Consider the following 13,611-nt stretch of genomic DNA (forward strand, 5'->3'; position numbering starts at 1 on the left):
CATAATTTTTTGTTGACTTTCATTTTCCAGGGGATGGGGGCATGCCCCCCCTTGCCCCCCTTCTGGATGGCCATGACTGCACATTAATGTATTGTTACAGGTGGGAATTGGAATCATAGCCAACATAATAGTTTTCCCTGTGATTATTCTCATTGTAATGCTGTTCAGGAAATCAAGATTGAGGAAACTGAGGAAAAACAGGATAGACGAGGCACTCAAAAATGCAGGTAAGTGTGGCATCTTCTGTTTGGAAATTTTGCAAAGTAATCATTGAGTATATTGGGTTGAGGCATAAGTTCGTAACTTTTTTTTATCGTGGCAAAGGATTTTTTTTTATTTCGTACTCATTCGAGATGAACAAAAGACAAATTAATGAGTAATATAATTTCCTTCATTGTCTATGACTTTCTACTAATGCTGGGACAATCTTTCGATTCCACGCCAGAAGAAGTCAACTGATTTGGGGTTAAGGATGTCGTCAAGCCAAGTTTGAAGATAATTTTTGTTACCAATGGAGTTTCCTTGAAGATTGGTGGATTGAGGGCTGAAAATATGGAAATCTGAGGGTGCAAGATCAGGGATGTAAGGAGGATGTGGAATAACCTCCTAAGCAAGCTCTTGGATAACAGCTTTTGCCACTATAGCAAAGTGTGGGCATGCATTATCCTGTTGGAGCTTATTTGTGTTGTTTTCACTTATCCATGGAATAAAAATATCGTATGATGAATGAATGGTCACATTTGCTAATTCTCGGGTTGACTGATGTGGATCTTCCCAGATTAAAGCATTTAAATGGTGTTCATTAAAGGCTGATGGTATTCCTGAACGTGGAGAATCACTCAAGTCAAAATTGCACCCTCTCTTTGAAATGACAAAACCATTTTCTTCTCCTGCTTTAAGCTTTACATGCTGACATTATCCCTGTACATGGCACAAGTGTTTTCAGCCTCCACTGCCTTTGCTCCTCTGTTAAACCCAGACAGAAAAATATGTCGGAAGTTTTTTTTTTACCTGACACTTATTGTTCTTTAGCCCAAAACTAACACTGTCTTCCTTCAAACCTACAAAATTCAATGCGTATTCACAAGCATAACAATGCCACTCCAATTGATGAAAGTTAAACGATAAACAAATTCCTAACACGGCAGTGTTGCCATACCAAACACAAATGCTACGAACTTATGCATCAACCCAATAAATATTCGTTTTTGTGTTAATTCAAAATTTTGCAGTTGTGGCAACTACATTGGATCTAAAGATATCCATTGGGTGGATATGTGGAGAGAGGTGATATGTGCCTGACGAAGCTACCAGATACATTATGAAATTGATCACGATCATAAAACCTGTGTGGAAAAATTAATAGTGAGATGATTCTAACAGTTGAGACAACTAATTTGTAGACACTAAGCAAGTCTATCAAGCTGAGACTAAAATTTACAAAACCCAACTTTATTTCTTTACCTAGGTGATGGATCAGAGGAGTTACCACCAAAGGAAACTACTGACAATGAAGAGGATATAGATGCAAGAAAGAAAAGGTAGTTTTTATTTTATGTATATTTGTTGAATGTAATTGTAATGAATACAGTCGTACCATGGTCACACAAAACATATTTTCTGTACAGATCATAATACAACAAAATATGCAAACCATAATATAATTATGAAATTGCTGCACACATGAGTAAGAAAATTGCATCTGAAGCAGATGGAACCATATTTTATGCAATGATCCATATGTGTCTGTGCACCTAGGGATGTTTTCCTTATTAGTTTCTGCTAATTCATTTTGATTTCTTGTAATTTTGTTCTGAATACTTGTGAAAACATAGAAGAAGGTTAAAGAAACAATTGTTTCACTAAACATTTGTTTGTTTTTTAAGTTCATGTTTAAGTTCATGTTATGGTTAGAAACAATTATGTCATTTTATTGTTCATGTTATTGTATAATGTGCAATCTGAATCCCTGAAATGTATGTTCAGTTGTAACCAGGGTCGCCGACTTGTCAAAATTATTTGGGGGGGCTCTGATCACTGAAATAAATGAATGAATGACTCACTCCCTCCCTTTTTTAAGTTTTGGCCTCAGTGTTCGGAATCTCGTAAAAGCTCATGAATTCCTCAAAAATGTTAAATTTTTCATTTACAGTTCGAATGCAAAATGTCAATTGTTCACGGATGGATATGTCACAAGTTTCGTCAACCATAATAGCAAAATATTCCCTACTTTTAATATCTGCTTCCACGGAGCGCAAAACAGATCTCCCTAATATATCAATGATCTCGTTCTGAATGTCATGTGAGAGCCATTTGTAGCCCGAACGTCCCATCCACTCTCCTAGTTCATGCACATCTTCTTTTGAAACTCTTTTGAGTAAAAATATTAACAATACTCATAATTATATACTTCGTATATAGTAATAAGTCATGAGTTTTGCTGTCTCTGGTCATAGCCCCTCCCCCCCAAAGTTTATGGTTTAGCAGTCTCAGCCCCCCAAAGTTGATGGTCTAGAACAGGGGTTTCCAACTGGCGGCCCGTGGGCCACATGCACCCCACGATGCCCTTTTTTGCGGCCCGCGAAGTCAGTTTGCAAAATACATTAATTTTATGTATTTTTATTAAAATAAGTTCTATTTTTTCTGAAGGAACGGAAGCTCTGTGAAGAAAGACAATATCACAGGTAGAATTTATTTTGCAGTCAATAATGATCATCAGAAGAATCTAAAGTAATGTAACTTTCTCTTCACATCATGCATTTCACCCCTTCGCTATGTGGAATGAACTCGCCCGCTTCCGTTAAGACTTCACTCTGTGTGTTTAGAAACAAACTGCAGAGCGGCGCTAAAGAGATCTGTTTTACTACGCACGAAGTACGAAGTGAGTTCCAGTGTTCCAATTCGGATTGTACTGTAACTAATTGTTAAAGTTTGTGCAAATATCGAAATGAGCAATATCTCTAAAAAACGTAAGATTGAAAATGAAAATAGAACCTACCAAGAACGTTGGGAGAAAGACTACCTCGTTACAAACAACAATGGAAAGCTGCAGTGTTTGGTGTGTTTTCAAATTATATCAGTGTTCAAGGAATATAACGTGAAGAGACATTATACAACTAAGCATGAAGAAAGATACGGAAAATATGAAGGAGAGTCTAGGGATTTGCTAATTGTGGACCTGAAGAAGAAAGTCAAACAGCAGAGAGGTATGTTTAGCAGTTTTACAAAGGGGCAGACGTCAGCTCTGCATTCTTCTTATGCAGTTTCACTTGAACTTGCTAAGGCAAAGAAACCTTTTTCTGATGGAAACATAGTGAAAAGGTGCGCAATTGAAATGGCAAAGGCTTTCGGGGACTCTATCGTTGCTAGCAAATTTGAATCAGTGTCACTTTCTAACCAGACTGTACAAAGATGGGTTATGGATATAGGAGAACAAGTAACAGAAAAAAATGTATAACATGGTTAAAAGTAGTTCCTATTTTTCGTTGTGTCTGGATGAAAGTACTGATCAGACAGATGTGAGTCAGCTCTTGTCGGTAGATAAGATCGGAGGTTTTGATAAGTGTTCATACATTCTAACAGATGGAGCAAAATTGATGACAGGAGAAAAATCTGGATTTGTAGGAATGCTTAAGGAAAGTGGAGTAAATTGTCCAGCGTTGCATTGCATTCTTCAACAAACGGCTCTGTGTGGGAAATCAGTGAAACTAAATGAAGTATTTAAAACAGTTATACAAATAATAAACAAGACTCGAGGGGGGAACAGAGCCCTTCTACATAGAAACTTACGTGAGTTTTTGGAGGATAAGGAGGCAGAATATGACGACTTACTTCTTTTTAACCATGTGAGGTGGTTGAGTGCAGGAAAGTGCCTTCAGAGATTTTTTGCAATAAGAAATGAAATCCATGCGTTCCTTGAACAGTTTGCCTCATCGGACGCAAGACAACTGGAACAGTTTGAGAGCATGGATTTCATTAAACAACTGGCGTTTCTAACAGATATCACAGGTCATCTGAACGAACTGAACTTGAAACTGAAGGGAAGAAACCAGCTGGTGTCAGATTTAATGGGAAACATAAATGGGTTTCGTAATAAACTGAAGATTTTCAACGTTACTTTGGAGAGGAATAACCTGGTCCATTTTCCAAGCTGTCGGCGGCTAGCAGGAGATGAAGAAACACTGGACTTTTCTGAATTCAGTGCAAATATTAAAGAAATAATGGATGACTTTGACTCCAGATTAAAAATTTAGAAGAACTTAAAAGCAGCATCCAGCTATTTAGCAATCCTGTTGGCGTTAACATCGAAGAACAAGAAGCTTCTCTCCAACTTGAATTGTGTGATTTGCAAGGCGATGTGTTCCTTCAAACTTGCCAAGAAAAGGGGCCAGAGTTCTTCAAATATCTTTCAAACGAACGCTTTCCAAACCTTCCTAGTTTTGGGCAAAGAATGACATCGATGTTCGGCAGCACATACACGTGGGAAAGGGTTTTTTCTTCAATGAAGCTCATCAAGAACCGCTACAGAAGTCGATTGGTGGATTCTTCACTGCTTCACCTTCTGAGACTTTCAAATACAGAAATTGAAGTGGACATTCCAACTGTAATAAAAGAAGCAGATCGGCCTCAATTTTCACATTGAACACTTACTATGAAGGACTCTTATTTGTATGGTGTGTTTTTCATTTCTTTCAATTCATCCATAGGTATCAGGTTTTTGTGAAATAAATTGTAATTATACCATTTTGATTTGTGATATCATTATTTTTATTGCCTCATTTTAGAAATTTAAGTCATTCGAAAGTACTACATTTTCAGTTCAGTACTTACCCAAAAAAATGCAGCCCACCAATCAACTGCTGGATATAATTTTGGCTCTCGGACCTTTTGAAGTTGGAAACCACTGGTCTGGAACATTTCAAATGTGTATTTAAAGTTAAGTTCATGTGGCACAATTCAGAGTAAACTTTACAAGAGAAGCAACATAATACATTAGATCCTCTTAAGCAAAATTATTTGAGGGGCTCTGCTCCCACATTGTTAACATTGGGTGGGGGGGGGGGCTCAAGCCCCATGGGGTCGGCACCTATGGTTGTAACTGAACTTGGTTACTCCTAATTACGAGGTATCGCACTCAGCATATACAGTAAGTATGCTGCCTTAATATGTATCGTATATGAAATGTGAAGCCAACGTATCAGTTTTTTTCTGAATTACTACACTGTAACTACTTTTACTGAATTACTACACTGATATTTACTGCTCCTTTTTCAATTTGCAGTTTCATGTTACATAATGTATGTAACGTTTCCATCATGAGATACTAATTTGCAAATTCAAGATTAATATTTCAATAAGTAATAAAGTCCAGCTTTTCTCAAGCTTTCACCACATCATGTTTCTTCCTCAGGAGATGGACAATTCTAGTCAAGGTTTAAAACATGGGGAAGAGTAAGTTTAAGAAATGTTAAAAATATAAAAAAGAGGATAAAAAGGCAAAAGACTGTTCAGTCAGTTGCCAGCCAGAGATGGAGTAGGAAAGATTGACAGGATGTATCTTTTTATCCTCTTTTTTCTTTTTAACCTTTTTAACTTACCCTTCCCCACGTTTCAAACCTTGACTAGTCTTGTCTATCTCCTGAGGAAGCCACATAATGTGGTCAGTTATAATAAAGGAGAAATTGAACTATTTAAAAATGAGAAATAAGACAGAAAAGTTATGGAATGAATCTTATGAATAATGTTCTTATATACAGCGTGTTCTGCTTATACTCAAACTTTGTACAAACTTGTAACAACTCAGAAATTTTTTTACAAATCAAGACATCTAGCGCACTTCCACATGTGAACCGTTAGTGGCACGGCAAATGTCAAACCGGTTGTCAGCCTCAAGCCACACGTTTTGAAGCATGTGCGGGGTAATGTTGCTTACTGCAACCACAATTCTTTCATGCAAGTCTTGCAAATCTCTAACCGGTGTAAAGTAAAATTTGTCCTTAACACACTCCCACAACAAAAAATCACACACAGTGAGGTCTGGCGACCGTGTGGGCCATTTAATAAAATTCGAACCTCTTCCTATCCATTTTCCATTGAAATGCTCGTCCAGGAAGTCTCTAACGAGATTTGAGAAATTAACTGGTTTCGCGTAACTGTTTTTCCCATTTGTTTATTGAAATGTACGATGGAACTACTTCTTTAGCACCCAAACCATAAGGTGCACAAAATCGTCTCTGCACAAGTGCCACAGACTTCACTTCAGACAACGTTAAAACACAAAACACCTTTTCTTGTGGCGACCACATGACGAATGGCTACTGAGGAACTGATAATATCAGTTTTCAAGACATTCTGGCTACTGCACATGCGCAACTACAACTGAATGTTTTGCTAAAAAAAATTCTGAGTCATTCTTTAAAATGAAACAACAATCACATCATTATGACAGTTTGTTTAGAAGTTATGAATTTTTCTTTTATTATACGTATAAGCGGGACACGCTGTATATAGAGTGCCATTATATTGCCAGAGATAAAATTGTTACAGTTTTCAAGTATTGGTGCTGGTGGGAATAAGTAAGAATATTGACATTGGTATGGATATCAGGTCAGTGTGGTTCTGGGTCAGGCCCTAGTTATACTATTGGACTGCCCGATGGCATAGTGGTAATGTCATCACCTTGTAATCAAGGTATCCCAGGTTCTATACCCTGTGGTGGCACATAGTAGTTCATATCCCACTTTAGAGTGTAGTGCCAGTCACAAAAAAAACAACTTAAAAAAACATAACTCTAATTCTTTTTAGAGGGAATAAGAAACTTGGTTAATAATTACAAGACATAAGTGAGTACTAAAAAGATATCTGCGAAACTTACTTGTAAATGTTGTATTAATTTAATTTATTAATTGAGTTTCCCAAGTAGATGGTGGCAGAGATCACTGAAATTAATAGAACATTTACAAGTAAGTTTCGCGAAAATCTTTTTAGTACTCACTTATGTCTTCTAAATAACTAAAAAAAAAAAAGGTAAAGTGCTGCCCTGTGCTTAGCACCACACCATGAAGGCGTATAGGGGGAGTGGGGGTAACGCCCCACACTTTCTTGATCCGGTCGTGAGTGGGGGTGATGTGATCAGCATCACGCCCCTGACTGCCTTTACCCCCCAGGGTTTCCCCCAGGTACCCATGTTATTCGACGTTGGGTGGGTGCCGGAGCCGCTTCCATCGTTAGAAAAGTTCCCGGATTTGAACCGGCCGGGGATCGAACCCGGGACCTTTAGCATGGTAGTCAGACACGTTACCGACTGAGCCACCGTGGCCACATCTTCTAAATAACTATAATTTTAAAATTAAAGACCATACATTCTCTTGAAACTTGACATCAAGAAATGTGTTAAATCACTCGCAAAACCATTTAAAGAAATAAAACTCTAGAATGCAAGCAATGCACACACATACAAGAAGATCCATTTACTGTTATTTGTTCTTACAGGAAGAGTTTTATGCTACCTTGGTGGTGCCGTATATTAGCGTGGATCCTCATTGTTCTTGTTGTAGCTACTTCAGTATTCTTCCTGTGGGCATACGGCATACAGTTTGGAGACACTAAAACAAAGAAATGGCTGACTTCAATGCTGGCTTCATTCTTTTCTTCTATCCTCCTGATAGAACCACTCAAGGTATGCAGTTTATTTGCTTTTAGTTTTCTGTATTGTTAAGAGTTTCTCATTAGTAAAGCCCTATAAGATAATAATTTAGGTTGATACATAAATTGTACAGTTTAGTAGTTGTAGGGTACAAATTTCTGTGCAGTACACTAGATCAAAAATTAACGTGGGAAGAACAAATTAACAACATCTGCAGACAACTATCATCTAATCTATACCTGCTAAAACAAATGGCTGAATATAATTTAACAGAAATTAACAAATGCATATATTATGGACTAATTTACCCCTATGTTGAATATGGCATAATAGCTTGGGGTGGATCATTTTATAATAATACTGTCAGAATACTGAGACTTCAAAAGAGAGCACTTAGAATAATGTACAAACTAGGCTGTAGGGAATCTTGCAAAGAGTTATTCAGGGAGAAACAAATAATGACAATATACTCCCTATACATCTATAAGGCTATAACGTTTGTTCTAAATACTGGAAGCATGACTAAAAATAACCAATTACACAACCACAATACAAGGGGGATAGATAATTATTACCAGAACCAACACAGACTCAATATCTCAAAACAATCACCAATGAATGCCGGAAAAATATTCTACAACCAGCTGCCTCATGACATGAAACTGATATCTCCAAAAGATAAACAAATACAAACAATAAAAAAATATTTGACAGAAAGAGCTCTCTACAGTATCAGAGAATTCATGGAACAAGACAATACAAGACCAATGTACTAAAAAATATGTATTTTAATTGTATTCTTATTTCAATCATGCAACAATGATAATGTATTTTTATTTTTATTGTAGTGTAATGAAGTGTATTTTTTAATTTTTACTTTGGTGTAGTGATGCAATGTACTATACAATGTTTCTTCTTTTATGTTATGATGTACTTAACTAATTATTATTTCATTATGTATCTTGACGTTTTCCATGCCCTTTTAATCAAGGGTCAACGGAAGAAGAAAATAAAATTCAAATTCAGTTTACTCTATTCTGAATATACGAATTAACCCATCGGAATACAATTTTTAATTTGACATTTTGACCTAGGAATACAATTATTTTTCACTTTATTTTGCCTTTTGCACATATATATGCTATTTATTTATTTATTTATTTACTGCCCTCAACAGAGGTAAACCTCCAATTACAGATGTCAGAAAAAAACAAAGAAAACAATACAAGTAGCAAATATATAAACATACATCAACTGATAATACAAGTAATCAATAACATAATCAATAATGAAAGTAAATGATCTGGCCCTTTCTCTTGTCTTTCACCATACAAGAACAAAGACTTGTGCAATAATTACAGACATAAAATACCTATAGATATATAATTGGAGAATGCAATGGAAAATAATGGGGAGAATAGTGATACCGGAATGATTACAGTGTATTTTTGTCATAATTCTGATTCAATCATTTTTTTATATAGTTTGAATGGCAATGATAAATCTAAGGCCTGGTTATTCATTGAAAGCGTTTTATACAAATCACACATTCTACTTAATGGGCTGCTTTTATATTTCCAAGTTTTAGGAATTTTTGGAATTGTGAGAAATTGTGTGAAATTGTCCACACCACATGTCCACAGCCAGAGGGTTTCAAAAATAGTTCAGTTACATCTGTTAAACCATAAAACATGTTCAAGAATAGTTTCTTTCTGTACGGTACAACATGAAACACTTGTCCATATGTAGGGCAACCCTGCATTTGCTACATTCAAAGCAGGATTCTCCTAGGTGTCCTCTATCATAGCAGACCTTACATCTTCTAGATGGTGCTACCTTCTTGTCAGTTGGTGGTATTTTCATTGGAAAATAACCCCCACATTCTACCTTGAAGCCGTAGGGGATTCTCTGCTTTGCTCGGGTATCCACGTGTTGCGTACTCAAATAGGATAACATTCTTCAGGATTTGCTCTGTCAGCCGTAACTTCGTGAATCTCATTCTCTTGGTTGTTGGATCCAGAATGTGATGAATGACACTTTCATTTAGCATTGCCATGCCTAGCATATAGAAATATATATTTTTATATCCCTTTAAAGATCTTCTCATAAGCGGATATGAAGCCAGACGTTGATCATGTACATCAACTCTGCCCATCCCTTGGTTATAGTCAATGATGCAATTAGGTTTCAGCTTCGTCTTTTGGTTCTTGTTTATTTCCATATAGTCTGGTCTTTCATGAATGGTTATTTGCTGATGCAAATGTCAATTCCCCTTTGTTCAATGCGGTATCGTTGAATAACTGTGGCAAGGTTTTCCTTGTTGGTCTAACAGTTCCAACAGCATGGGTGTTCCTCTCCAACAAGTTGGGAGAGCTGTACCAATTATCCATGTATATAGTTCTTCATTCGTCAAGCAATGTTTCACACATTTCCAGGACCACTTTCTCACTTGCTGGAGTTTTGGTAGTATCTTGAACATATTCTCCCTCCTTGCCTGTGTAAATTTTGAATTTGTAACAATAGGCATTGTCAGATGATCATACTTTGTATGTTTTAACTCAAAATCGTGCCTTCTTTGAAGGGTGATACTGCACATAGGCAAGCCTTCCTCTAAATTCCATTAGACTTTCATCTATGCAGACATTTTTGCCTGGAACATATACTCTTTGAAATCGATCAAGCAGCAGAGTGATAACTGGCCTAACTTTTCGAAGTTTGTCCTGTTGGTATCTGTGGAATCAATCAGTAGCAAAATGAAGATATCGTGAGATAGATTTGAACCTCTGAAAGGCATTGTCTCCCCAAAAATTGGTGTTTCTATTATTTTTCTCTTCGACCAATTATCTTGCATGGTGGGTTTCCTTGTTTGAGACATGAGGATACAGAGACCTTTCATTTCATCTACAGTTACAGGAAACCAATGTTCTTCATCGTATGCTTTTTCCTGGCTGGATCTGCTTCAATTCAATATAAATTAGTTTCCCTAACCACTGAGTCCCAAAATTGAGTTGTCGTGAACTGTTCCAACACTTGAACCTCTGAAGGATTTTGCCCTAAAGATTGGCGAACTGTAGCTTCTATTTCACCGCTAATATTGCAAGCACCAACACGGCAGCTATTACGCACATTATCCCAGTTCCAGTCATTTATATTTCTAGCTACAATAGGCCTACCTGTTGCTACAGCCTTTGGTTGCGATGCTTCGTGGCTTACATCTTGTACCTCTTCTTCACTACTATCACCACTGGTAGTTTCCGTCTGCCATTCTGAATCTTCATCAGATACACTAAAGTCGCTTTCTTCCAAGAAATCGTGATTTTTTTGAGTTGCGACTTCACTCTCTGACGACTAATGTATACCGTCTGCACAATGCCATCTGCGCTCAAAAGAAAAAAAGAAACAGCTTCTGCCATCTATTGACAGAATGTTGAAGAGCTACAAGCACAGATACAGCTTCTGCCATCTATTGCCAAAGTGCTTGAACTTAATGCACCATATGACTACAATGTGTATTACAAATCACCTGCACGATGACGGGTGTACCCGTCATTGTATCTTAATGCATGTTAACAATGACGGGTGTATCCATCATTGTATTCTAATGGGTTAAACATGATATCTTTTGAAGGGAACTTTGCTTTAATTTGATACCAAAACTTCTCATAGTCATTGATGAAAAGGTTTTCTGGATATCTAGCAGGTGATTTCCGGATAGGCTTCAAAGCTCTCGAAAGCTCTCAAACCTATCTGGAAATCACGTGGTTGATATCCCGAGAAAACCTCTTCATCATTCGCCACCAGGAAAGCTCATAATCATTGTTCATTTATTATTATTATTTTAAAAATGTTTTTTAATAAAAATAAATAGCAATAATTAAATAATTCTGTTACCATTATACCTTCCTTGGACTGGTGTAAACTGAACCTCACCCATTTTTTCTGCATGTAATACAGCCATGTAAAATCCCTCATCTCAGCAAACTGTAACATGCCTGTGAACTAAATAGAAAATTTAAATGAGGATCTGTTGTAAACTAATTGTGGAAATAGTTAACGTGGTGCTGTGTTATTGTTGCAGCTCTTCCTGTTGGCAATGGTTTTCAGCTGCATTTGTAGGAAGATGGAGTACATCGATGATGCTGATGAAGATGAAGAGGAACCTCAGCTGATACACAAAATGAAAGGAGTTTCTTCAGGAGAAGGTGAGCTTTCCTCTGTATCTTCACAACATGTTCATAATCTATGTTCATTACTTGTAACATTTTAATTTATGATATTCCCCTAAAAAGCTAACTAACTCTCTAGCATTCTTAAACCCGAAGGTTTATGGCTGCAGCAACACAAGCCTTCCATCTGTCCATATCCTGTGCAAGATCAGTCCAGTCGTTTCCATCCTTACCTATCTAAACATCATCCTTCCATCTTCGTCGTGGCCTTCCTACAGGTTTCTTACCATCAGGTTTCCCAACAAGAATCCTGTAAACTCTTCTTTCCTCTCCCATTCGTGCCACATGGCTGAGAAAGAGAGCTGTAGAATTGACTTCACAACCACCAAGATCATCAGTAAGTCATCTAATTACTGGGACCAAATCATCAAAGAAGCAATAGCTATCCACAGGGAAAAGGAAAACCTCAACAGGGACATGGGACTTGAACTGCACCCAGCCTGGCTAGTGATAATCGACTGGGACTGTGGACGTCATAGAGATGATACCTGATTGGCCCACCACCTACACACCAAATACATATAACAATACCCTAAGAATTCTCTACACTTCAATCCCTGAAGATGAGAGTGATGTTAACCCTCGAAAGCTTGGAAGCCTATCCAGAAATCACCTATTTGATATACCGAGAAAACTTCTTCATTATATATATATATACAGCAATGTTTATATATGCTTTTTCTTTCAGCCTACCATGGCGAATATTTCAAAAAGAAACCTCTACCATTGGATGAAAAACGTTTGGCTGCTCTGCGAGATAACAGAATGAAAGAGATTAAAATGTGGTAAGAAGTATTATTATTAGCCAGTTTTAGATGCTTATTTTTCATGTTTATTTCTGCTGTTAAAATATCATGCAACCTTGGATTGTTTCTGCAGTGGTTTTGTCATAAAGGTACAGTAAAACCTCGTTAATTCAGACTAATGGGGGAGGGGGTTGACCGGTTGACCGGTTTAACGGAAGTCCGGATTAACTGAAATAACCTAAAAGAACAGTAGAAAGTGCATTAAATCTCCGTTTATAGCAACAAGACACGTTTATTATGGCGTATTTAAAGGACATAGGCCTAAATACACTATACAGTACAGTACAAAGTCTGCGGGAAACAGAATTTCCTCAGTGGTTGACTGCCTTTTCTTTGCGAAGTTCTCTTGTTGACTTCTAGCCACATTTAAAACCTTGCATTCTGCTTTTTTCTTTTTTTGCCTGTCAGGATTAAGTGAAGTCCAGCTCATCGGGGTTCGGATTAACGAGGTTTTACTGTATCTTGTTTTAATGTATCTTGTTTAGATAAACTATGCTGATATTATAGGAGAATGAACTAGGCGATCATACTTAGCATGAGATTCCCAAGCCTAATGGTAAGGACTAGGACTGAAAAGATGCTGATGCCATCGTGTTGGTATCAGCAAGCATTGTCTCAAATTTAATCACTGATGCCATGGTATCAGCTGGTACATTTCTGGGATGAAAAAATGCCACATGACACATTCCCATGGCCTAAATGTCTTGAAAATTACGCAAAATCCATAATATTCATTATCTTAGCAACAGAATTGAAGAGGAAAATGGATTTTATGATTAAATAATTATCATGTGTGAAATCACGAATATTTTAAAGTAAAACAAATTACAAGATTGACACGGCTCGGTTCCAATTATGTTGTAAAATTTTTAAATATTTCGAACTACTTTAAATTGTTTCAGTTTTAAGTACTGGCATTGCTATTGGTGTGAAT

General features: G+C 37.0%; 1 protein-coding gene across 1 annotated transcript in view; it reads left to right on the forward strand.

The window, feature by feature from the left end:
* The window catches only part of LOC145999363 (polycystin-1-like protein 2), a 57,281-nt gene that overhangs the window by 16,542 nt on the left and 27,128 nt on the right, over positions 1-13,611 (forward strand). The window contains exons 5-9 of the mRNA XM_083136309.1: positions 101-227; positions 1,469-1,541; positions 7,492-7,678; positions 11,724-11,847; positions 12,560-12,656. Of these exons, the coding sequence (XP_082992435.1) occupies positions 101-227; positions 1,469-1,541; positions 7,492-7,678; positions 11,724-11,847; positions 12,560-12,656 (608 nt within the window). The remainder of the gene's footprint in view (positions 1-100; positions 228-1,468; positions 1,542-7,491; positions 7,679-11,723; positions 11,848-12,559; positions 12,657-13,611) is intronic.

Source organism: Lepisma saccharinum, chromosome 15, assembly GCF_977018435.1.
Source record: "Lepisma saccharinum chromosome 15, izLepSacc3.1, whole genome shotgun sequence".
NCBI classification, from domain to species: Eukaryota; Metazoa; Arthropoda; class Insecta; order Zygentoma; family Lepismatidae; genus Lepisma; species Lepisma saccharinum.